Consider the following 22,950-nt stretch of genomic DNA (forward strand, 5'->3'; position numbering starts at 1 on the left):
ATACTTGTAAGATTATTTCTTCTAAAAGAGAACCTAGAGGTAACCCTAGAACTTGGATGACTCGTCAAATAAGGGCCCTGGAAACCTACAGCACATATTCCCTTTCTAATTTTAAAAATATACCCATTGTGTTTACTGTATCTATGGTGAAACACAATTACAGAGTACTATGTAAGATGCTAACGGGTGGATAAATCTCAAAATAAATAAATAAAAATAGTTTTCCATGGAGTGAGGGAGACGGTCACGATGCAGTGCACCACAGTTCCAGGACATGACTGCAGAGTAGGGGAAAGTTCTGCAAAGACACCGATCCTTCTTTGATGTGTGTCCGCTTCTTCCCTTCGAGTTGGGATCCTGCTGATCCTGAGGGAACCCCTCTTCCTGCTCCTCTGCTTGGCCAACTCAGCTCCTCCTTAGAGCTCTACCTGACTCTCATCCTGCTCCCCCATGCAGGACTGGTTACATGATTTGGGGTTCCCAGTGCAAAATGAAACAAGTATAAAAATAGTTCAGGTACAGAGGCTCACACCTCTCATCCTAACACTTTGGGATGCGGAGGCAGGAGAATCACTTGAGGCCAGGAATTTGAGTTCAGCATGGATAACATAGCAAGACTCCTGGGCATGGTGGTGCATGCCTGTATTCCTAGCTACTTGGGAGGCTGAGGCAGGAGGATCTTGAGCCAAGGAGTTCGAGTTTGCAGTGAACTATGATCACGGCACTGTACTCCACCATGGGCAACAAAGCAAGATTCTGCCTCTAAAAACAAAACAAACAAAAAAGAAAAAAAGAAAGGAGAAGAAAGGTATAAAAATAGACAACTGCAGATTCCAGACTGAAATACTGATGGGCAGAGGAACTGCTTTTTCATCATATTCCCACAGCCCCTTATCAAAAAGTTACAATTAGACCCCTGTTCCTGCTTTTTCTTCCACACCACACTTCACCTTCACGCTGATTGCTTACTTTTTGGCTTTAATGCCTGTCTTTTCCTGGATTAAAACGCTGATGAGGCAGGGATGTTTTTCTTGGACACTGATGTATCTTCAGTGGCTAGAACACTGCTGGGACATAATAGGCATTGAAATGTAAATCACCTGAATCATATAACTGGAGAACACTCTTGTGAAAACCAGCTGATACAGCAAACTAAATGGCCAGCAAACTTTACAAAATAACAAGTGAATGAGTTTCCTCAGGGTCATGACACATTCATCTGAAATTCATGGAAAATAGTCTATTTATTATTTTAGATTCTAGAGAATCAGTATCAACTGGTTATAGACAATGAGTATTAACTATAAGGGTGAAAATGATCCCTTATAAAAATGACTGCATTTAATATTTGATATCTCTAGAAAACAGATGACTGAAAGTCATCCAGGCTCTGATTCTAATGGACTACACTATGTCATTAATTGTTTCTACAATGAAGAACAATAAAAGTATAGCATTTTTATATTAACAGAAAATGTTTGCCTCCCATAACATGACTGAAGCGATAAAAAGTTATAGAAAACTGCAAGAACCGATGAGAGATTTATTTAATATCTTTGGAGCAGTTAGAGGAGTTCACAATAGTCTTCACATTGATTACAATAGTAAACTTTCCCCCATATCCACGTAGATAAGCCCTGGAAGAGTATTCAATAGCAGATGAACTCCTGAAATGAGAACACTTATCATCAACTTAAAAAGGAAAAAAAAAAAACAAACTTGTGGTGAATAAACCTAACAAAAATTTTACCATGTTAACGATTTTTAAGTGTACAATTCAGTAGCATTAAGTATAGTCATATCCTTATGCAACCAATCTCCAGAACGTTTTCATCTTGCAAAACTGAAACTCCATCCTCACTGAAAAACAACTCCCCCTTCCCAATTCCCCAGCCCCTGGCAACCACTGCTGGACTTTCTGTCTCTATAAGTTTGGCTTCTCTAGGGCCGCATGTAAGTGTCTGTCCATTGTGATTGGCTTATTTCACTTAGTATAATGTCCTCAAGGTTCATCCATGTTGTAGCACAGTAAACATTTCTTTGCTTTTTAAAGCAGAATAATATCATCATAAACTTTTGCAACTTGTGAGAACTGGAAACTGACAGTAGCACGAAGGTATCAGTCTTTCTTTGACATGCACCCACTGCTTCCCACTGAGTTGGGTTCCTGCTGATCATCTGAATGGACTCCTCCTTCTGTTCCTCTGCACAGCCAACTCAGCTCCTCCTTGGTTTTCCATTTCAGTCTCACCTGTTCCTCCATGCAGGACTGGCACTAAAACTTGTGGCTCCAGAGCAAAATGAAAACCCAGGCCTCTTGCTAAAATATTGATAACTTCTGTCTCAAAGAGTTATTTGTACACCCGCATTCATAGAAGGATTATTTACAACACCAAAAAGGTAGAAGTAACCTATGTACCCATCAGATGAATGGATAAACAAAATGTGGTATACACATACAACGAAATATTGTTCAGCTTTAACAAGCAAAGGCATTCCCACCAATGCTACAACATGAGTGAAGCTTGAGAACATTACGTGAAAAAGCCAGTCACAAACAGACACACACTGCATGGAGTACCAAGCAAAGTCAAACTCATTGAAACAGAAAGTCAGATGGTGGATGCCAGGGGTTGGGGAATGGAGAATGGAGAGCTGTTGTTTCATGGGCCTAGAGTTTCAGTTTTGCAAGATGAAAAAGGTTCTGGAGATTGATTGCAAAAGAATGTGAATAGATTTAACACTACTGCTCTGTACACTTAAAAATTATGGAGAGGGCAACTTTTATGTTATATGCATTTTACTACAATTTTACAAATTATTAATAATTTTAAGACAGCAACAGCAGAACATTAAACCATGCTCTGCGGTCTTTCCAGAACCTGTGCAATCTTCATAAGCATCCAATGTATATTAGCAGCTAGAGAACACTTCCCAAAGCACCTTCTGTTTGCCTTTTCCTACAACACACGTAATATCTGCTTCTCTGGGTTTCCAGTTTTCCTTTTCTTCCCAGTTCTCTACATCAGAGATGAAGAAGAAACAAGATAGCTATATGTTTTATCCACATAACCTGTAAATGGCAAGGCCCTAAAGAGTCTCAGCCATTTGAAAGGGTCAGCAACCAGCAAACGTTCAAAATTCCTTTTTGTAACAAATAATATCACAGAGAGAGCACCTCCACAACCCGAAGAAACATGTCCCCATGACTAACTGCTGTAATTCTTATTTGTTCCCAGGTTGACATTTCTTAAGACTGGATTAATTTTGTGTTGGGCCACTGGCTTGTGAAGCGCTGATAAATTAAGTGATTGGTAAATACAATAACTTTCAAAGGGAAAGAGGGGTTAGGAATCCATTTGCTGCTTCAAGATCACTGCAGAATTTCATTTCTGAAAACAGACCACCAATTAATTTAGTTAAGATCTGATAGTCAGCTGAACAACTTTGGTGGAAGTCATCCAACTTGTCCTAGATTACTCAGCCTGTGCTGGCAGGTCTGAGAGTCTGGAGAACGATGTTAACGAGTTATCTGAGGACAGCAGTTCAGGCACTACAAGGCTATAGAGAAGTCCCACTTTGGTCCTTCAAGAATGATTTTTATACTGCTGTTATAAAACAAAACTGAAAACAACCTAGAGACAATTTAGAAGCTCATATGTAAGACAATTCTGTTTGTACAGGTGAAATACACTTAAAAAACTTAATACTGGCTGGGCATAGTGGCTCACGCCTGTAATCTCAGCACTTTGGGAGGTTGAAGTGGGCAGATTACCTGAGGTCAGGAGTTTGAGACTAGCCTGGTCAATGCAGTGAAACTCTGTCTCTACTAAAAATACAAAAATTAGCTGGGCGAGGTGGCAGGTGCCTATAATCCCAGCTACTCAGGAGGCTGAGGTAGGAGAATTGCTTGAACCTGGGAGGCAGAGGTTGCAGTGAGCCAAGATCATGCCAGCCTGAGCAACAAGAGCAAAACTCCATCTCAAAAAAAATATATATATAAAATCATATATATAATTCTATGTATAGTAGTTAAAAGTGTGGGCTCTGGAGCTACACTACCTTGTGTTCAAATCCTGCCCCTGCCACTCTTGTAAGTACGCCCTGAGAAATTTACTTAGTTTCTCTTTGCCTCGGTTTATACATTTATAAAATGAGAATAATAATAATACCTATGTCATATGGTGGTTGCTGGAGCAAATGAGTTCACACATGTAAGCACTTAGAACAGTGCCTAGTACATATTAAATGGTCACTAAATATTAACCATTATTCTCCCTGTCTTTAGGAATTCCCTAGATTACCGGTTTGCTGAGTGATGGCCAAGGCTGATTATAGTAGGGGAGGACACCTGACCCAAGAGGTCCTCATATAGGCTCGATTGAGCCAATAGGTTCCTACTCTGAGGGAAAATGAATTGGCTAACCCAAAACACAGTTTGAATCCCTGGTAGGGAGAAAAGACAGCAGTTACACTTGAGAATGTGCAGAATGAGGAAGCAGCTTTACTAGTTAAGAGTAATCCACAACGTGTGGAGAGAAACAGAGGTAGGAAACACCATGTAGCCATAAGATGGAGATAATGCTCTCATCTTTTTAGGGTTTTATTTCAGTTGCCACAAGCCCCAGCTGTATTTTCTTTCCTATTCTTAGATTTGGGGAATAATTCTGTGTCTTTACAATAAACTCTGTATTAGTCAGTATAGGCAAAGTTACGCTTCAGTAACAAATAACTCCCAAGTCTCAGCAGCTTCACACAAGTCTACTTATCACTCTTTGTGGCAACTAAGGGTTGGCAGTGGGGCTCAGCCCATCTTACTCCCTCAAGGACACAGGTTGATAGAGAGACTTCATCTCAGCAGTCTCACCACAGTTACAGGAAGGGAACATGGCAGTCACACACTGGCTTTTAAAACTTCTACCTGGATGTGACTCATGTCACTTCTACTTACATTTCAGCAGCCAAAGCAAGTCACATGGCCATGCCTCATATCAAAGAAGAAATACAATCTCACCACATGCCAAAAAAAGAGTTACATTCGAATATTTTGTCAATAGCTGATTGACTACTACATCCACCATTAATACTTCAGCCAGTTTGAATCGGTCTCTGTTCATTCAGGAAACATCAGCAACACTGACTAGAACACATATGAGATGTAAAAAGTCACCATCTTTGTACATTTTCCTCTCAAAACTGTTTTTCTAAGCATAATCAAGTCTTCTCCACTGTGTAGATATGTGGCTTACCTGACCTTTGATTCAGCAGTTACAAAGTTGCCTACATCATTCCATTCTTTTCAGGAACAAATGACAGTAAAACCTGAATATTTCAGGAATGAGGTATTTCAGGATAACAGGGTTTTGTGTTTGTGTGTGTACCTATAAGTTTAACATCAGAGTATCTGAACTTAAAAAAATAACTTTTAGTTGACAATATTTTAAAAATAGATACACTTCTTTCTTTTTAAACAGAATATACATGTATAACTTAATATTTCCTTAATCACTAAGGATCAACATTATGAATATCAGATACTGTACTGTGATGTTCTTGGTACCAAATAAAACATGCATTCATTCAACAAACATATACCAACTGCTACGCCAGAAACTGAGAAATACATGGGGAATAGTGTCATTCCTGACCTCAGGCAGCTGTGCAGAGTCTTTGAGCCAGATTGGTTTTTTACAGTTATTTTATTCTCCTCCATTACTGTCAACAAATCAGTCACCACTTCTGTCTGCCATCTGTACATCTGCAGTCCCCCTCTTTCTTCTAACTTTTACTTTTGAATTCTCTAAAGTCCTGGAAACAAAGCTTGTTAGAACTATGTGTAAAGTAAGAGTAAATAAACCAGGTTGTAAAGATGCCAGGAACTGTCCTATGAATAAAACAGAAGAGCTCTGATATATAATATTTATGCTTCTTGTTTTTAGGTCTTTTCTGTACAGCTGATACTACCAGATAGCTGAATTTCGGATAAGCAAAGTATCACTGTATCATAAATGTAGAGGGATTAAACACCTAGCTTTCTCATTTCCTTGGCACAATTATCTTTGATATATTTTTTATGTTTTATGAAATACAGCCTGTGTTCTTTAAATTTTTTCCTTAATTAAAAAAGCTCTTCATATTAATATGTGATTTTCTTCTAGTGGTAACATTTAAATTTAGAAAACTATATAACTAAAGTAACACTTGCACCAAATGGGTTAAGCTCTGATATGGACTGAAGTGTGTCTCCCCACAAATTCATTTGTTAAAGCCTTAATCCCTAATGTGAATGCATCCTTAAAGATGGGATCTTTTGGAGGTAATTAGGGTTAGATGAGGTAGGGTCCTCATGATGGGGTTAGTTAAGCCCTTATAAGAAGAGACACTGGAGATCTTGCCCTCCCTCCACCATGTGAGGACACAGCAAGAAGGCGGCCATCTGCAAGCCAGGGAGAGAGAGCCCTCCCCAGAACCCAACCGTGCTGTCATGCTGATATCGAACTTCCTTCCTCCAGAACCGTGAGAAAACAAATTTCTGTCGTTTAAGCCACTCAGTCTATGGCATTTTGTTATGGAAGCCTGAGCAAACTAATGCAAGCTCCAAGCAGCTTCTTCTTAGAGACAAACTTTATTTGTGCTTTTTCATTCTTTTATAAACAAGTTGTTCTTTTGGCCGAACTAATCATTCCAATTCCTTCATCATTTTTGCCTCATAAAAGTATAGGACGTCTTTAGTAAAAGTCTACTGCTAGCTATTGCCATAAGTGTTAGGATATTTGAATAGCTTTCAAATTCAGTTATTTATTTATTTATTTTTTATTTTTTGAGATGGATCTCATTCTGTCACCCAGGCTGGAGTGCAGTGGCATAATCTCAGCCTCCCAGGTTCAAGCGATTCTTCTGCCTCAGCCTCCGAAGTAGCTGAGATTACCCCACCACACCTGGCTAATTTTTGTATTTTTAGTAGAGACAGGGTTTCAGCATGTTGGCCAGGCAGGTCTCGAACTCCTGACCTCAGGTGATCTGCCAACCTCGACCTCCCAAAGTGCTGAGATTATAGGCATTGGCCACCATGCCTGGCCTCAGATTAAGTTCTATTATTCAGAGAAGAACATTTCATAAACAGACAATTGGACAATATGTGCAAATGTAATATTCAGCCTCGTCTAAGCAATGTTTAGGTAAAAAGTCTATTAACTTGACTCATACTATAAAACATCTATCTTTGTCTTAAAACAGTACTTCTTAACTTTTTAAAAGATTTTTAGGGATCTTAACAAATTTCTCTCCATTAACCATATGGGATATGATATTCATTTGTTCTTATAATTTCTGAAGTCTTACAGAGAAGTCACTAGATTAATAACCTCTGCCCCAAAGAAAATTCAGCAAAACCAAACTGAGTGTTTACAGCAAAACCAAACTGAGTGTTTACAGCAAAGCAAACTTCATTCCTAACCTTTAAATGCCCATAACAAAATGCCTGAGTGACCAGTTGCTTTGAATTGGTCTCATCCGCAACCTGCGAGCTTTGCTCAACCCTCTAATATAAAGTAACATCAGATCTCTAGCCATAAAGTCATCCCCTTTAAAGTTCCATCTTCAGTCTTTTCTATCTTAGTTCAAGGTCTGTCTGGCAGTGATAGACTCATCAGAATCTCATTGTCCTCACAGATAGCTAAAATACAATCCCTGGTAGTTCAACCCTATGTGGATTTAAACAGATAGCTAGTTTGTTCCAGAACTACTTTCCATGTCAATACTTGAAAATACTTCGTGAGTTAAATCTAAAAGGAGGCATGGAAGCTCCCTCTACAAAGAGTGAAGCTAGCCCGATTCTTAGGGAAGAGACAGTCATCGCTCTATATTTAGAACTAGGCATTCCATTCCCCCAAACGACTCTCTCACCAGCCTAATTGCTTGAAATTCCTGTTCTTGTTTAACACTAGGGCAAAACATTTCATTTTAAATTTCAGATAAGGTTTATATTCCAAATACTGTGAAGAAGGTAATTTGGGCTCTTAGAATCACTTTAACTTGGACATGACTGTGGAGGGTGTACAACAGGGAGGCAAGATGCTGGCTGCAAACCTAGATACCAGAGACAAAATGAGGCGTACTTCCCTCACTCCCATTTTTCCCTAGGACAAGCACCATGAGGAGTATCAGTTAATTGAAAACGTCCTTACGAGATGCCAGGAGCTGCCTTAGGTACTGAGGATAAAGTGAAGATGAGAATATGGCAAAGCACGACACCATCCTAACAACATGAGAAGCTCAAAGCCCATCAGCAGAGGCAGGCCCTTTACAAACGAGCATAATGATAGATTGAATGTGCGACAGTAAAACAAAAAAACGCAGAACAGTTTTCAACTATTGTATGGTGGGGGAAGGGAGATGCAAATGAAAAAGAGCATTTGACTTGGATTTGTAAGGATATGAAGAATTTTGCCAGGTGGGGATGTGGTGGAAGGGAGGAGTTATTTCAGGCAAAGGCAACATAAAAGCATGTCACGGAAGCATGAAGAGTACATGGAGTGCTCATGGAAAATCACCGAAGGCTGGGAGGGACCCTGATGGATTCTGGTGGATTGCAGCCTCTGGCGAAGGCTGCGGTTGCCTCTGGACCACATTAATCCCCCATGTATTCCTTTATACAGACATATGATTTTCAACTCTCTTGAGAAGAAACATTTAAACTGATTGTTTCTTATTTAAACTGTGAATCTATTAAAATATCAGGCATTCTTTATAAAATTATTGATAAAAAATGAATTAAGAGTACAGTTCATTTACAATTGTTTTGGAAGTTAAAATGGAGCTCCTGTTATAAAACACAGACTGCGTGGACTCCTGAGTCAAAGAAACTCAGTTCCGAGGACAACAGGCCACAGTGGACAACCTGGTCATACTCTGTGGTGAGTCAAGCAAGAGTTTGATCTCACTAGTATTCTTATTTTCCTTGCCTCCAAGCATAACATTTATCTTTAAATTAAATACTAAATGAATAGTATGTTTGTGATTGCTAATTCGGACATGGGTCACACCACAGTTTTACACACTTGAATACAAGATTTCTGCAGTTCCACTACATGTCCACTAGAGGCCTGTGAAGAGCTTTTTTCCCCCATCACGTAGAGTCTCACAACCAAAAACGCCAGAATTAAAACAAATAAGAAATACTGATTAAACACAAGTAAGACAAAGATCTAATTGGTATGTAACCTCATAGTAAGTATCATAACTGTGAATAAAATAATTGAAATGCAACGTTGTTTCAAAACTCCAAGATTCCAAATTAAAACTTATGAAACTACACATATGTAACCACAAAAGCAAAGTTAAAAGAAGTAGGGTTTTGAAGACTCCAGCAACCATTCCAAAAGGCCATCAGACTCTGAAGGGCTTTGACTAGGTGGAAGAGTGCACCAAGTGGTGAAGCAGCCAGAATAAAAATTGCCAGCAGCCTATACGGGTTTCTAAAGCAAGGAGCTTCCAGATCTTCAAATGCATACTCAATCTAAAAGGCATGCAACCAACGGAGGGAAGCCTCCTTGGTGGGAAAGTAAACAACGCAGCGATTTAAGGCAGATGGGCTGAGAAGGGACTTCCTAAATAGCGACTCCATGGAAGCAAACAGGCGAAGACAGTTGAGATATGGCCGAGACACTGAGAAGACACAGACCTAAACAGACCCCATGGTGAAGACTGTGGTTACTCTCAACTTAAGGGGGAAGAGGGCAACTTAAAGCAAAACACTTAACATTCGATTTGCCAGGACAACTGCACGGCTGCGTGAGTACCGGAAAATCACCAGAAGGATAAGATGCCCTGCAACATCCCTTTATCTCTTGTTGAACTCAAAACGGACTTTCACTCATTTCATGGCCTCCTTGAACAAACACAAACAAAAATGAAAAATATTCAAAGTCACATCACCCATGCCAGGCATGCACACGCGAGCTCACGTGTGCACACACACCACACGCACACGCTACTTCTAGTCTATTTACAGAAACGGCCTGTTTTTCACTAGCTTTGGTTAATTAGCAATCAAAAGAGAGTTGTATGGGGTTGGAAGAAAGAACCCTTTGTTCGGAAAACCTGTGAAAATATTCCCTCAGAAGCTTGTAACTTTCCCTACGCATCACCCTGGCCCTGAAGACAAGCCCCTGTGCCAGAAGCCTCAGTGAGGCACACAGAGCTCACATTCAAAGGCAGTTCTCTTTGTTGTCCCCCAGGAGTTAAACCTTAATGGGTTTACAATTTTCAGGCTTTTTTGGAGAGTGGCTTAGTGGTGGCTGCCGGCTGCCAGAAATGGAGCAGAGACAAACCCCAGTGAATCCCACAGCTGTTGTGGCCGCTCCATTGGAGAGAAGAGCAGTTGCCTGAGGCATTTCAAAGACATGCAAGAACACAGGGAGACTTTATGAGGCCTGGAAGGGAATCTGCAATTATTGGGAGCAGATGGACAGTCCACATGGGGAAGAAGGAGATTGGAGCCATCGTTCTCCAGTGAAGACCACGGCAAATGGTAATTCACTGAGTCTAATGTCCCCAGATAAATCCCGTATTGGAAAAGTATTCAGCTACAACGTAAGATCATCATCTGCAGCTAGTTAGCTTTATCGTCACGCTCTTGACTTCTAAAACTAAACAGTCACAACTTGGACAGGAAAAAGCCAGTACATGCATATCTTACCTTGGTTGGAAAGAATAGGTGTGGCTGCTCTGGTAGAAATACGGAGAATACTCATCCTGGCGCCCTGGGTTTCCTGGAGGCAGCCTGCCTGAACACCGCCTCCAACATTACTTTGCCCAGCCCTTTATTTCAGAAAAATCTTCATTTTAAACAAACAACCATGAATGCTGGGACACTGTTTAATGATTTTGAGAGTGGAGCTTTCATAATCTTCTTTTGTAAGCTATAGCCACTTTTTTTCATCACCCTTTCCGGTCAAGGGCTGTTTTTGATGCACAAGAATTCTCTTTTGTGAAATCTCAGTCTATTTCCTGTTATCCTCATGTTGATTCATCTGAGAATCACATTATCTCTTCTAAAACACTGTTTACTTGGTCAGTCTTTACTCATTTTGTGTCTGAATGATTAATTTGTTCAGTTTATGCAAAGTACTCTTAAGTACCCTTGATGTACAAAGTGCCAGCGAGGCACTGAGGAGGATGAAAGAGCCATAACTGCAAGATGCTGAGAATCTGCTGAAGGAAGCAGAAACACTTGGGAAATAACTCTAATACCTGCACAGTGCTAAGATACAGGCATAGTCAGAATGTTGTGGGCATATAAGGAAGAGAGAAAATAATACTTCCAACTAGAGAGACTGAGACACTAGTTTAGAAGGAGGTAGAGTTTAAGTTGGGCTATATATAGGATGATCTACCGTCCCAATTTTAAAACTTAAAGTTCTATGTCTCAGGAGACTCCTCAGTTTGCTGGCCTAGTGATAAAGGGCAGTTATAACTTTGAATTTATCTCAAGGGTGAGACACAGTGAAGACAGTCTCAATGGCAATGGGCTGGGAGTGGAGATGAGGGGCTGGTTAGGCCCACAAGCTGCTGACTCAGCAGCCATCAGTGCATAAGATGGGGTGAAGAATTTTGGGACAGCAGGTCAGGCTCTCACTGTGCCACACATTGCACAGGGCAACAGGGAGATGAGGCTCAGGCCTGGCACATGGGTGGTGGCTGAGTGGCACTCTTTACACTGGGTATGAGCCCTGGTGCTTTGCAGTCTTGAGACTCCTAAAACACACATGGGGCCTACTCAGGCCAGCTTCACTGCCCTGCAGGTAGGGCATTGGAGAACCTGACATTATGAATGAGGGACCGGAGGAAGGGCAGATTTGGGGAAGGTGTGGTTTGGGCCGTGCACATCATCTTGAGTTGAAGGGAACATAATAAAAACTTGTGGCCTGCGTTCACATTTACCATCTCACTTTGGAGCTCTACTTGGACCTACGTCTTAGAAAACTGACTGTTAAAGAATGGCCTTGGTCACGTGGCCAGCAGGGAGAAAGCTGGGGTGCAAACTGCAGACTCTCTTTCTGACTGAAGGCCTGGGGCATTTCCGTAACTTTTCCAGATGACTGGGGTTTACTTGAAACTTTAAAGATTTTAACAGCTTCATGATTGATTCAGTGTCATTTTAGAATATACTCATCCCTTTGTATCCACAGGGGATTGGTTCCAGGCCCCCCTCACCCATAATAAAATCTGTAGATGCTCAAGTCCCTGATATAAAATGGCATAGTATTTGCATGTAACTCAGCACATCCCCCGTATATTTTAAATCGTCTTTAGATTGCATATAATACCCACTGCAATGTAAATGCTGTGTAAATAGGCCAGGTATGATGGCTCATGCCCGTAATTCCAGCACTCTGGGAGGCCAATGCAGGTGGATCACCTGAAGTCAGGAATTCGAGACCAGCCTGGCCAATATGGTGAAACCCTGTCTACACTAAAAACACAAAAATTCACCGGGCATGGTGGCCTGTAATACCAGCTACTTGGGAGGCTGAGGCAGGAGGATCACTTGAACTCAGGAGATGGAGGTTGCAGTGAGCCAAGATCACGCCACTGCATTCCAGCCTGGGCAACAGAACAAGACTCCGTCTCCAAAAATAAATAAATAAATATGCTATGTAAATAGTTCTTGTATTTTAAATTTTATGTGTTTTTTTTTTATTATACTGTTATTCTTTTATTTTCAATTTTTTCAAATATTTTTATCTGGGATTTGTTGAGTCATAAGTGAGGAAGAACCCTCAGATGCAGGGGTGCTACTATACTCTGTTTAGTCATCTAGATCACTGGTTAGTGTGTTAAATCTTATATATTCCAGGACAAGTAAAAACACAATCACTCAATTTATAATCTCTCCTCGCTTCTCTTTTCCTCCAGAATCTTGCAATCATGCTCCAGAAACTTTGACAATGTGTATCTGAAACTGGCCCAATTGTCCCAAAGAAATGATATTTGCAGGTTTTTGCATAAACATAGAATTTGACCCTCTCAATTAAAACTAGAAACTAGTGAAGTCCAGAGATGACGTGCAGAAATGGCACCTCGAAAGGGGAAGGAATAGAAGGAAGAACAGGTCATCAGCCTTGGACCTCAGGTGGCTGAAGGAGAGAATGTATTTGGTGTCTGCCATATCTTTGCATCCTTCAATGACACTTTTGTCCATGTCACTGATCTTTCCAGCAAAGAAACCATCTGCTGTGTGACTGGTGGGATGAAGGTGAAGGCAGACCGAGATGAATCCTCACTGTATGCTGCTATGGTGGCTGCCCAGGATGTGGCCCAGAGGTGCAAGGAGCTGGGTATCACTGCCCTACACATCAAACTCTGGGCCATAGGAGGAAATAGGACCAAGATCCCTGGACCTGGAGCCCAGTTGGCCCTCAGAGCCCTTGCCCGCTCGGGTATGAAGATCGGGCGGAGGACATCACCCTCATGCCCTCTGACAGCACCTGCAGGAAGGGGTGTCACCGTGGTTGCCGTCTGTGAACAAGACTCCTCAAAATGTTTTCTGTTAATAAATTGCTTTCATGTAAAAAACAAAAAAACTAGAAACTTAAATTTGTCTGTTCTGAGTGCCTTCCTCAGGAAATTGACCCTCAGGCAAGGGACTGAAACTCACTTGATCACCACCTCCAGACAATGAGACACAAGACCCCTCATCCAACACAATTGCTTCCTTGCTCCTCCCTAATTTTCTGTTTTCCTGTATAAAGCCCACAATTTTAGTCTATTATTGAGATGAATTTGAGACTAAATCTCCCATTCTTCTCAGCTGCAGCACCTGACTAAAGCTTTCTTCTCTGGCAATACTTGTTGTCTTAGTGATTGACATTCTGTGCCGAGAGCAGCAAGACCTAGACCAAACCCCTGACATTTCAGTAACATCAAGCACTGCTCAATGTGATAGCAACAGGAGGCAGCCAGATGCCTCAGCAGATAAGGGCAGGTACCTGGTGAAACCCCACCTCCAAACCAAAGAGTTTAAAGCCTGAAAGCCAAGCTACAAATTAAATCCTCAGACTAGATCAAGAACTTGTCTTCCTGTTTGGTGCATTTTCCTCTGATGGATCCCCGCCCTTCATCTATTTTACATATACCTACTCTTTCCTAATTAGTTTTCTACACTGTCATGCCCACCCTCTGAGTGGTATCTTTGCTTCAAATTTTTTTGCACACTCAGAAACCAATTAGCATGCACTCTCCATCCCGTGCCTATAAAAACCCCAGATGACTCAGTTGTTAGAAGAGATGGCAGCCTGACTTCAGGGAAGAACCAACCTGACTTCAGGGAAGATGACATGCCCTTCTCATCCCCTCTCCAGCTCCCCTCTCCACTGAGAGCCACTTTCATTGCTCAATAAAATTCTCTGCCTTCACCATCCTTCAACTGTCTGTGTGATCTCATTCGTCTTGGATCCTGGATAAGAGCTCAGGACCCATCAAGTGTGAGTACCCAGAAAGGCTGTCACACTAGCCCTTTGCCCTTGCTGGCAGAGCAGCCACCCCACACGAGGAGGCAAGGGGGCAACTGAGCTGTTAACACAAGTCTGCAGATGGCAGGACTAAAGGAGCACTGTAACACCCCCTCTGTGGCTTTGGGGTTACAGGCATCCTCACCTGAGTGATGCTGCATTCCCCTCGAGGTGACATGCCTGGTCTGGACACAGGCCCTGCATGGAGGTTGCTCCTGTGTCAGCACCTGGAGCAGCCAGCCGGATCCTGCACTTGCCTGCCCACATGTTCCCTCCTGCAAGGGGTTGAGCATGGCAGACCGAGTAGATGGGGTGCCCCTTCTACAAGTCCAGTGAAGGAGGCGAGAAAAATCCTCCATCAAATACACCAGGCCCTCACTGTCCCAGGCACTGTGGATGAGCCAAAGATACGTATGATCATATTTGTGCATCCATGTGGCTTATATGCATATGTACAAATAGAAAAACATGCTAGGCTGGCTATGTCTGAATAGACTCTCTTGAACTTCTTGGTTCCAGCCCCTACTGAAGTAATGATTTCATCAAACAGATGCAGAACATCTACCCCTTGAGATGGAGAGCTACTGACTGGTGCCTACTTTTCTGGTCATAAGCTGAGTTTTCTGTCCCTTTGTCCTCATGTGGCTTTGAATTTTGTTCTTTTGAGAAAATGCTCCTGAGGATACAGGAACTGAGTCCCAGCTATTTTCAAAGGTAACAACCAGCCTTCCTCTCTCTGTAAGTCTGCGTCTTCACACTCATCATGCCATCTTCTCTCTTCCACTCATGGGCTCTCTGAAATGCTTCACGACATTCCCCTCACACAAGGCCACAACCGGCCATGAGTTCTCATTAGGAAAATGGTGCTACTTGATGTTCACCCACCTTACAGGATTTTCCTGAAAATTAACGATGAAGTTTGAGAGACTTTTTTGATGAAAGCGAAAATACTGTGATTTTAGCATTCTGCCTCCTTTGGCCTGAGGCAAGTCACCTAATCTTATATATCAGTTTCCTGTGTGTAAAGCAAGGAAAATAATTGTTACCTGGCTCACTGGGATTGCCAGGTTTAATTAGTTATGACTTAAAAAGGTTATAAAAATTGCTTTGTAAATTATTCATAACAATGATGGCACACAACTCCTTTTGATATTTCTATCCCTTCTCTAATTTCTCCCATATCTGGTTCTTCTGCTATAGAAATAAAAAGTCATTAGTGGTGAATTTGTACGTATTTATCTGCATTTCTTCCTTTTCAATATTTTAAGGATCTTACATATTATCACAGAAAATGTAAAAAAAAACATTCAGAAAACTCCTTCCTCTGCTCTCTTGGAGCCATTAGTACAGTGGTTTTCAAAGTGGCATCTTCAAACAAGCATCAGGAATGCTTGAGCCCCCAGTTCCCAATGCACACCAGGGCACTCTGGGACACTGTAGCAAACTCATACAGGAGGCCTGGGGTATTTTTTAAATTTCTGAGAGGCTCACAAGCAACACTGGACATCTGTCAGACATTGGGCAAACTACTAGTCCAAAGTAGTTCATGTTTTCAACATGCGGTCCTGTCAACAACATTCCTTTCCATGAAGCCATATCTAGCTGGATTTTTGGCAGATGCTGTGATAAAAAGCAGGTGCTCTATGAAAATCAATGTGGAACAGAAAATAAGGCAGGCAATAGCCCATCTGATTCCCAGGTTTGAGAGACAGTGCAGTGTCCAGCCAGTGCAGATATCTCATTATTAAGTAATAGTGGTTAGTATTAATGAAATAAAATGTTATTTGTTTTTCCATGTAAAAGTGTTTTAAAAAATAGCTGCTAAGTTGTTAGGGCATAAATACTTCTTCAGGTGTTTCGGTCTACGTACTTAATAAATGCAACTGTTAACGTATTTTTTTTTTTTTTTTTTTGGCCTAGAAACAGAGCTACCATAAAAATCTGGCGGCCCTGTCAAAGGGCACTGTGCAAAAACTCCTGAGGCCTTAAGGACACTGTGAGGCAAGGAGTTCTCATGTCTCTGAGAATGAATCATATCATTTCTTTCAGAAGACGGAATTTATGGCTGGCCAGTAAGGCATGTCTCCGACATGAGAACTTGCTACAAATGCAAATTCTTGGGTCCACTCCAGACTTCTTGAATCAGAAACTCTGTGGGTGGGGCACAGTGATCTGTGCTTTGACCAGGCTTCCAGGTGATTCTAACATGTGTGCATGTTTGAGAAACACTGTACTAGCACATTTACTAGAGCAGCAGGCGTGCTTGGGCGGGGGATGTTCCATGGATAAACTAACATCAGGCCAATCTCACAGTTTGAATGAGAAAGTACAGAAATGACCCAACTGGGGGCAAAAAAAAAAAAAAAAAAACCACCCGCTGAATCAGTTCACATAAATACATAATGCCTATATCTTGCTGCCTTATAGCTCATTCTAGTCTCTTAAAATTATGAAAACTTACTGTTTTCATTGCAGATTGTGAGTAATTTGTGCTTTCTCTTTGGCATTGTGGGGATCTCAAAGTGCCTTTTGATTTTTGAAGATTGAATCACTCTAGTATTGAATGCTTCAGATTGCTGAGAATGAATCATATCATTTCTTTCCGAAGACAGATTTTATGGCTGGCCAGTAAGGCATGATCCAAGATCTTTGGCAGGAATCAGATTTGCATTCTCTTCTGACTTGGTAGCAAGCAGGATACTCCTCACACATCTTGTTAGTGTTTCTGTGGAGAGGAATAAGGAAGGACGAGGTGCAAGGAGGCCCCTGGGCTCAGTGAAAATGCACGGCTGTGTGAGTGTTAGAGATTTTGAGGGAAATCTCCTGTGCTGAACAGCAGACCTCAGTTTTTCATCCTGGTTAATCCCCTTAAGCCTTTGTACATATGCAGAGATTTCCAAACTTTGGAGCGCTAAATCAGAAGCTTTCAGCAACAATCTTCCTTGGCATCCCCCTGTTTCCTTGGCAATATGGTGGTCTAATGCTGAGCATAAGGAAGCTGGTCAGAAAAGTGCATCTCTGTGGATACAGGGGAAGAGAAATCTTTATTATCTTGAGTCCTCTGATGCTGGAATGGTTTCAGTGCTAGACCTTGTGGTGACAGCAGGAATCAACGGGTCTTCAACCCTTGAGGATGGTGAGGACTGTGCATTACAACCACTCTGGCTCACAATAGCTACTCAATAGCTTTCTTCAATGTTGTTGTGTTACTGAATGTATCACTTTTACGAATTAAATTATAGTTATCTTCTGAGGTTGATATAAATTCATTCCCTTCTCTTAAACATTTCAGTCTCCTCTTCAGAGTTTGATACTTTTTGACCACTGATTCCTTCCTGAAATTCTTTCTTGCCTTGAATATATACCCTTACTGAATTACTTTTAGTTTTCATGGCTCAATTTTCTTCTTTCTTCCTCTTCTAATATATATGCTTTCCCCAAAGATCTGCACATTAACCTTTTCTCTTTTCTTCCTATACCAGCCCTCTACACTCTCATCCATGTGAAGGAATTCAGCTTTCTCCTAGTCATATCCTAACCTCTTTCTGCACTCTGCATTTCTCCCGGAACTTCACTCTTGTCCTCTTTCAATGTCCCAGTTCCAGATTTCTAACTTCTTAAAGGAGCCACCATCTTAGCTAACTAGGAAAAAAAGTTAAATATGAAGTCATGCTGCAATCCTTGTTTTTCCTTGGCCTCACTTTCAATCGGTTCATAAATTGATAAAACATCTATATATTGAGTACCTGCCAGCAAGAAGGCATTGTGTTAGTGCTGCAGATCTAAGACTTGGGTCCTGTCTTCAAGCAGGTCAACGAACCTCAATTTATAATATCTTATTCCTCCTTTTTATTACTGTCACTGACCTGTTTTGCAGTAGCCTCACTTCCCACATGAACTATTGCAATGAACTCTTTTTCTGGTCTTCCTGCCTCCAGCATCTTGCTTCTCCAGTTAATTCTAACTAGTGCTAGAAAAGACATTTCTGGATCATACCACTCATCAGTGTGATCCCTCGATCGAAAATTTCCCATTTTCCCCCTCACCACTGTCCCCTGCCACCCATTGGACTAACCTTGTCAAAAATTGTAAGGAAAAGTTTGACACAATCTCTACTGATGCTGTGAGAAGCACCATATTTCCTTTGAAATGATTTTTGCCTTTAAACTATACCAACTGGGTTGAAAAGAGTCTTTATGGCTTAGAATCAAATGAAACATTTTACCTGGTGATCAAAACCAAGAGTATGCCAGATTCAAAGAAATGTTTCATCACTGTCTTCATAAAAAGAGATACGCAAGATTATGTCTTTCAAGAACACATCTTATATAAACCATAGAGAGTAACTGATCAGTATCACTTATGAGTGGGGTCATACTAGGTAGAAATATATTTTGAGACTAGCTCTTCCACTGAGTAGTTATGGGAGACCTTGGATTACTTTCCAGCTCAGATAATGCAAGACTCTCTTTTAGACAGCACTTACCTTTCTTTTACTTACTCATCCATTACTACAGCACCACATAAAGCCCTGAGAATTCAACACTGAACGCAACACACATAACCTCACTCCCTTGGGTTTTTTCTTCGTTGGTCCAACTCCCTGGCTAGTTTCAATGGCAAAGCCAGATGTCAAGACTAAAGATTTATTCAATAGTTAAAAACTAAAGATCTGCTTGTTCTAAGGCACCATAATGGATTAAGAAGGGCTGCCCAAGAGATTGCAATAAAGATGGGGTCAAATAAGGTGAAAGATTTGGGGAAAATGAATATAGACCCTCCCAAAAAGTAAAGTGAGTGATAAAAAGGTTTACATTAGAAAAACAGCATATCCTTAAAAGTAGATCATCTATTTTATGAGTATGTTTAGTAAGAAACAGACTAGTGATTTTGAAATTTTGGTTGGGGATCCCAGGGTGTAAATTTTTGCCATATGGAAGAAAGTTTCAGCTTTAGGAAGCAAGGAACGGTAGAAAATCTACGAGCTTAAGAGTAAGAAAACCTGACTTGATGGTCCAGTGCTGCCATTTAGTAGTTGTGGAAACTTGAGAAAGTCACTTATCATCCTTGGGCTTGAGTTGGTTAATTTGTAGCAATAATAACAGCTAACATGTAAGTGTATACTATGAGTCAAGTGCTTTATATACATTATCTCTGTAATCCTATGACACCTACATGAGGTAGTATGATTTTTTTATTGTGGTAAAAAACACAACCTAAAATTTACCATCTTAACAATTTTTAAGTGATAAAAAATAACTTCTTAATGTGTTAAGAGGTAACACATTAGTGTTTTCTCTATGTACATTGTTGTGAAATGGATCTCCAGGTCTTTTTCATCTTGTAAAACTGAAATTCTATACCAGTTAAGGAACAACCCTCACCCCCATTTCCCCCTCGCCCCAGCTACTGACAATCATCATTCGACTTCTGTATCTATGAGTTTTACTTCTTTGGATACCTCATGTAAGTGGAATCATGCCAAATTTATCTTTTCGTGATTGGCTTATTTCACCAAGCATAATGTCTTCAAGGTTCACACAGGTTGTAGCATATAACAAGATTTCCTTCTTTTTTAAGGCTAAAAAATATTCCACTTTATGTATATACCACATTTTCTTCATGCTTTCACTCATCACTGGACATTTAGGTTGGTTTTACCTCTTGGCTAGTGTGACTAACATAACAATGAACTTGGGGTGCAAATCTCTTTGAGCTCTTGGCTTTAATTCTTTTAGATATATACTAAGAAGTAGAATTGCTGGATCATATGATAATTCTATTTATACTTCTTTTAGAAACCTCCGTTCTGTTTTCCATAGCAGCTGCACTGTTTTATATTCCTATCAACGGTACATAAGTGTTCCAGTTTCGCCACGTCATTACCAATACTTCTTATTTTGTTGTTTTTGATAATGACCATCCCTGTGTGTATGAGGTGATATCTCAATGTGGTTTTGATTTGCATTTTCCTGATGATTAGTGATACCAAGCATCTTTTCATATGCTTCTTGGCCATTTGTATATCTTCATTGAAGAAATATCTATTCGAGCCTTTTACACATTTTTAAAAATCAGGCAATTTGTTTGTGTTGTTGTTGTTAAGCTGTAGAAGTTCGTATATATTCTAGATATTAACCGTTTATCTGATGTGTGGTTTGCAGATATTTTCTTCCATTCCATAGGCTGCTTTTTCACTTGACTGTTTCCTTTGCTGTGCAGAAGTTTTTAAGTTAGATGTAGTTCCATTTGTCTATTTTTGCTTTTGCTGCCTGTGTTTCATGTCATATCCAATAAATTTTTGCCAAATCCAATGTTATTAAGCTTTTCTCCTGTTTTCTTCTAGAAATTTTATAGTTTTCAGGTCTTACATTCAGATATTTTATCCATTTTGGTTATTTTTATATGTGGCATAAGGCAAGGATCCAACTTCATTTACGGGTATGTAAATATCCAGTTTTCCCATTTATTGAGGAGACTGTCTTTTTTTTAAAATGTAGTCTTGATGGGCTTGCGGAAGATCATTTGACTGTATACGCGAGGGTTTGTTTCTTGCCTCTCTATTTTGTTTCATTGTTCCATTTGTCTATCTTTACGCCAGTATCATACTGTTTTGATTACTGAAGCTTAGTAATATGTAAAATATGAGGCTTCCAGCTCTGTTCCTTTTCAAGATTGTTTTGGCTATTCAGGGTCCTTTGAGATCCCATGTCAATTTTAGAATGTTTTTCTACTTCTGCAAAGTGAAAAATGCCATTGGGATTTTGATAGGTATTGCACTGAATCTCTAGATCACTTTGAGTAGTATGAACATTTTAACAATATTGTCTTCTAATCCATGGTATGAGATGTCCTTCCATTTACTTGTATCTTTAATTTGTTTCAGCAGTGTCTACAGTTTTCAATGTACAAGTCTTTTGCCTCTTTGGTTAAGTTTATCCTTAAGTATTTTATCCTTAAGTATCCTTATTTCCTTTTGATAGTATTATAAGTGCTATTGTTTTCTTAATTTCATTTTCAGATTGTTTATTGTTTATGTATAGCAATGCAACTAATGTTTACATGTTGGTTTTGTATCATGCAACTTTGCTGAATTTGCTTATTAGTTCTAACCATTTTGGTGGAGTCTTTACGGTTTTCTACATCTAAGATCATGTTATCTGCAAAGAGAGATACTTTCACTTATCACTTCCCAGGTTGGATGTCTTGTGTAGGGTGCAATTATTAAGATTGCATTATAAATGAGTAAACTGTGTTCTGTCATATTTATGAATTTTTGTGAGGATTCCATGAGCTTATGGATATGAAGTTGTTTTGTAAACTGTTTTAGGTCCATTGATTTCTACAACCAATTAAGTGTCAAAACAGACCTCTATTCATAGAAAGTAGATCTAAGTTAATTCTTAGCACTAATGGAGGTCAATAAAGATAGAAACAATGGAATGAGTAAAAGGAACCTAATGAATGTTTAAAATCTAGCTAAGAAATAACTTGGATCTTCAGCATTACTATAGCACAATAGAATAAAACTGTACATTTTTATTAATGCAGTTTTTATTAATATAAAATAAAAATTGCATTTTTATTAATGTTAAACTACAACAAAAACTATGATAAAGCAGTTTTCATTCTGAATCAAATGTATTTTCTAGGGAATTTCAGTCATATATATAAATAGAAAATAAAATTGAATTAAATAGTATGGAGTTAATAGTTTTATGATTAAAACTATTTTTAAATCACCTTTTCTTTACTATGTATTGTGTCTGATATATTTCAAGGTTTAGCTGGTGTGTCTTTGTTTTTCTGTTCTTAGAGTTTCCGAGTAATTCCTCTAAGTTAGCAGATATATATTACTGCTCACCGTACAACAAAAACAAGCCCAGTCTCTTCCAAACTGCTGGCTTCTGCAAGCACATATCCAACCTCAGAAAATACCTCTCCATCACAACTCTCCTTCCTGGATGATGTGGCTACAGGAATTCCTATTCCCACTGTACTGCTGTTTTGCCAAGGATGGCTCCCTCATTCTATCCCTAGCACCCACTCCATAGCACAATGTACCTCCTCTTCTTCTTTATGGTACTTTTCGGTCTACCACACTCAGCTATCCCTCCTTTAAATACCACAGACATTCATTCAACATTTATTGAGCACTTACATGTTCTAAAGCTCTAAAGTACAAAAGTAAATAGAAATGTTGGAGTGTGGAAGGGGGAATGGTAGGAATCAAAGAGAGGTATTTCAGAGTAAAGACTTTCCTGAAGTGAAGGCACAGATTCCTGCCAGCGTATGACCAATCCTAGGACCTGTGGGAAGTGTAGCTCCTAAGGATGAAGGGTACCTGGGTATGGGGAGGGCTACACCACAGCCAAGAGTGAAAGGCCTCTTATGCCACCTGGAGGAGTTCAGATTTAATCCTATGAGTCATAGGATT

At 40.1% G+C, this 22,950-nt stretch overlaps 1 protein-coding gene and 1 pseudogene across 13 annotated transcripts in view; one reads left to right on the forward strand and one right to left on the reverse strand.

Annotated features, from left to right (window-relative positions):
• Positions 1-22,950, reverse strand: part of STARD13 (StAR related lipid transfer domain containing 13) — a 557,207-nt gene that overhangs the window by 119,782 nt on the left and 414,475 nt on the right. The window contains exon 1 of one of the 13 annotated variants that reach the window (XM_064361754.1): positions 10,700-10,845. The exons of 11 other annotated variants lie outside the window; for them this stretch is intronic. In XM_064361754.1, the coding sequence (XP_064217824.1) occupies positions 10,700-10,754 (55 nt within the window). In that variant the 5' untranslated portion in view covers positions 10,755-10,845. Of the gene's footprint in view, positions 1-969; positions 1,068-10,699; positions 10,846-22,950 lie in introns of those variants that run through there. One more of the 13 variants, XM_064361755.1, reaches the window with a different exon arrangement.
• LOC105726201 (small ribosomal subunit protein uS11-like) lies at positions 13,052-13,527 on the forward strand (annotated as a pseudogene).

This window comes from Aotus nancymaae, unplaced genomic scaffold (genome assembly GCF_030222135.1).
Source record: "Aotus nancymaae isolate 86718 unplaced genomic scaffold, 86718_ANA_hifiasm-v0.15.2.pri h1tg000043l, whole genome shotgun sequence".
Taxonomy (NCBI): domain Eukaryota; kingdom Metazoa; phylum Chordata; class Mammalia; order Primates; family Aotidae; genus Aotus; species Aotus nancymaae.